This window comes from Crassostrea angulata, chromosome 1 (assembly GCF_025612915.1).
Source record: "Crassostrea angulata isolate pt1a10 chromosome 1, ASM2561291v2, whole genome shotgun sequence".
NCBI classification, from domain to species: Eukaryota; Metazoa; Mollusca; class Bivalvia; order Ostreida; family Ostreidae; genus Magallana; species Magallana angulata.
The window spans coordinates 15,201,863-15,204,776 of NC_069111.1; the positions used below are offsets into that span (position 1 = coordinate 15,201,863).

General features: G+C 36.7%; 1 protein-coding gene across 1 annotated transcript; it reads left to right on the forward strand.

The window, feature by feature from the left end:
- Nucleotides 1-311: 311 nt before the first annotated feature.
- LOC128177642 (uncharacterized) lies at nucleotides 312-1,972 on the forward strand. Its single transcript, XM_052844441.1, has 2 exons — nucleotides 312-330; nucleotides 615-1,972. Exons 1-2 carry the CDS (start codon nucleotides 312-314, stop codon nucleotides 1,970-1,972), a joined length of 1,377 nt encoding a protein of 458 aa, XP_052700401.1.
- The last annotated feature ends 942 nt before the right edge of the window (nucleotides 1,973-2,914 follow it).

The window sequence follows — 2,914 nt, forward strand, 5'->3', positions numbered from 1 at the left end:
GATTGTTTACGTGTATGACATGTGTCATCGGTATCGTGGTTTGATTCTCTAGTTTAAAATCTTCACGATGCCTGCCCATTGCTGTGCGTATGGCTGCAAAAACAGACAGATTCCAGGTGTAGATCTCAAGTTTTATAGAATACCTAGGGACCCTCACCTGAGAGCAAAGTGGGTGTCAGCCATCAAATGAGACGATTGGAAGCCAACCGAACATTCAAGGATTTGCTCCAAACATTTTATAAACGGTAAATAAAACTTTTTAAATATATTAATGCATTTTTTGGAAATTTATAATCCTTAAGACAAGTGGTATGAGTGATAAAAAGGAAAGTGTGTTTAGATTACATAGGCGACCGAATTTTCTTACAAAATCGAATTAAAAACCGAATTTCCTAAGTATTTTTGATCAAAGAAAGTATAAACAATGAAAAATTGAATATGGATAATGTTTTAAAGTCCATCCATGATACGTATTATATTCCATAAAGTCAATATTTCGGTGATTAATGTAGATATAGAATAATTCACTGAATGTGCATTTTTGAAAACTGTTAAACATAGTTTCACACAAAACTTATTGTACAGTAATTAATACAGTCAATTTTTGGTTATAGGCCAGCCCTCAAGGGATCCCACAAATCCAGATTTTGTGCCAACAGTCTTTTCTCACCGAGGTGTTCCTGAAAGCATTCTGCAAGAAAAAGTTCAACGTCACCAGAGGCTGCTTGAAAGAAAAGAGAACATTGCTAAAAACGAATCCGCCCAAGTTCTTCTCTCCTTGAGCCAGGAAGAACCATTATGTGTCACGACTGGAACATCCACCCAAACACCAGTGCAATCTGTCTGCGAGATGGCCGTACAAACTGAAATCTCACTGCCAGTCATGACAGGTCTGATTGTGACAAACCAGTACCTGAAGAGTGTGTGCGACAAGACTGCTGAAACTTGTGCCGAGTTGAAACAAGAGCAGGAACTGTTACAGCGCAAGTGTGAAGAACACGTCAAAGACATTGAAATGTTAAAGGCCTCGTTACAAAGACTGGAAGAAGAAAACAAATTTCTGAGGGATGATGTTGAGAAGAAGACACTTAGTTTCCAGAATCTGAAAGGGGATGATCGACGCACCAAGTTCTACACTGGATTCCCTAATTTTGAAACTTTAAGAGCAGTGTTGAGTGTAACATCTACAAAAGTGAAGAGGAGAAGGACAAAGTTACCAAAAGAAGATGAACTGTTGCTGACCCTAGTGAAACTCAGGAGGAATCTTGCAATGACGGACTTGGCCTACAGATTTAATATCAGCCAGTCTTCAGTGACAAACATTTTCCATGCATGGCTAGATGTCCTTTATACTTCATTAGGAGGACTTGTGAAGTGGCCTGGAACTGAAGAATGCCAGTTACCAGAAGTGTTTCAAAACGAAGTCTTTAGAAAGGTAAAATGTGTAATTGACTGCACAGAGATTTTTATTGAACGACCATCCAACCTCAAAGCCAGAGCTCAAACCTATTCGAACTACAAAAGACACAACACAATCAAGATCTTAGTAGGAATAAGTCCATCCGGCTGTGTGACATTTCTCTCAACCTGTTGGGGAGGCCGAGTGAGTGACCGACAGATTACTTGTGATTCTGGACTTTTGGACAAGTTAGTGCCTGGTGATGTTGTGTTAGCAGACAGAGGTTTCAATATGTCGGAGGATTTTGCCATTAGAGGTGCCAAGTTGATTGTACCTGCCTTCACCAAAGGCAAGAAGCAGTTATCAAGGGAAGAGGTGGAGAAGTCCCGAATGATGTCTCGTGCTAGAATCCACATTGAAAGGGTCATAGGAAGATTAAAGGACTTTGAAATTATCAAAGGAACGTTGCCCATCAATCTAGTGAAGAGGAAAGTGGATTCAGGTATTACCTCTGGTGACAAACTAGTGCGTGTTGTGACAGCCATTATCAACACCAATGGACCTATTTTATGAGTTGCTTTGTGATTTGTGAGGTTCAAGACAAAATCTATGATGAACTTATGAATGTATAAGATTTTTTTATGCAATGTACTGGATCAGTTATGTGCCTTTAGAAATACATACATTGTTTGTGTTATCACTTGACAAGGAATTGTGCATAGCAGTTTAAAAAAATTTTCATTGTTGTTTAACAAGCTATGAATAATAACTGCAGTTTTGAAATAAAATTACTTTTATGACTGAATATTGCTCATATATTTATAATACATGTATGTGAAAAGAATTATTTATAAAATGAATAAATGGAGATCTTATTAATGTGACGTTTTTTATCTTCAGAAAGAGATATACATGGTTTGAAAGTTGCTATCCGATATCATCATGGTACTCCATGCCTAATGATCATGAAGCAGTCTTGAACTTATTTCAGTCATTCATAAACTGATTTATTTCTAATATTCCTTGATAAACGACCCTCCTTTGAAAGCATACATTTAACCACAAATTTAAAGGGGGTACAATTTTTAATAGTTTAATTTTATTTTTCTATCTTAAAACTTTAAGTGCAACAAATTTCAGTGAAAGTTCAAAAACTGCTTCAAGATAATTGGGCCATTGTTGAATTGAAAATTGATCCATCATTCTGGATTGACAAGCTGAATATTAGTACTACCACACTTAAACGGATCTGGGCCATTCCCAAGTTAACAGTCTAATAAAGTTGTACCAAGTAAAAAATTACTCCATCTCTCTACCTCAGTGTAAGCTAAAAATCTCCAGATGGCATGCTGAAGTTTTCATTGCTTAAATCATAAATCTTGATTACCTCAATGATGTGAATGGAGGATAAGGTCATAACCTCAACAGAGTAACTGTTTATATTATTCAGTGAATTGTAAAATTTTCAATTGACATATACATAACTTTTACAGGGTTGAAGACCATAAACTGAGA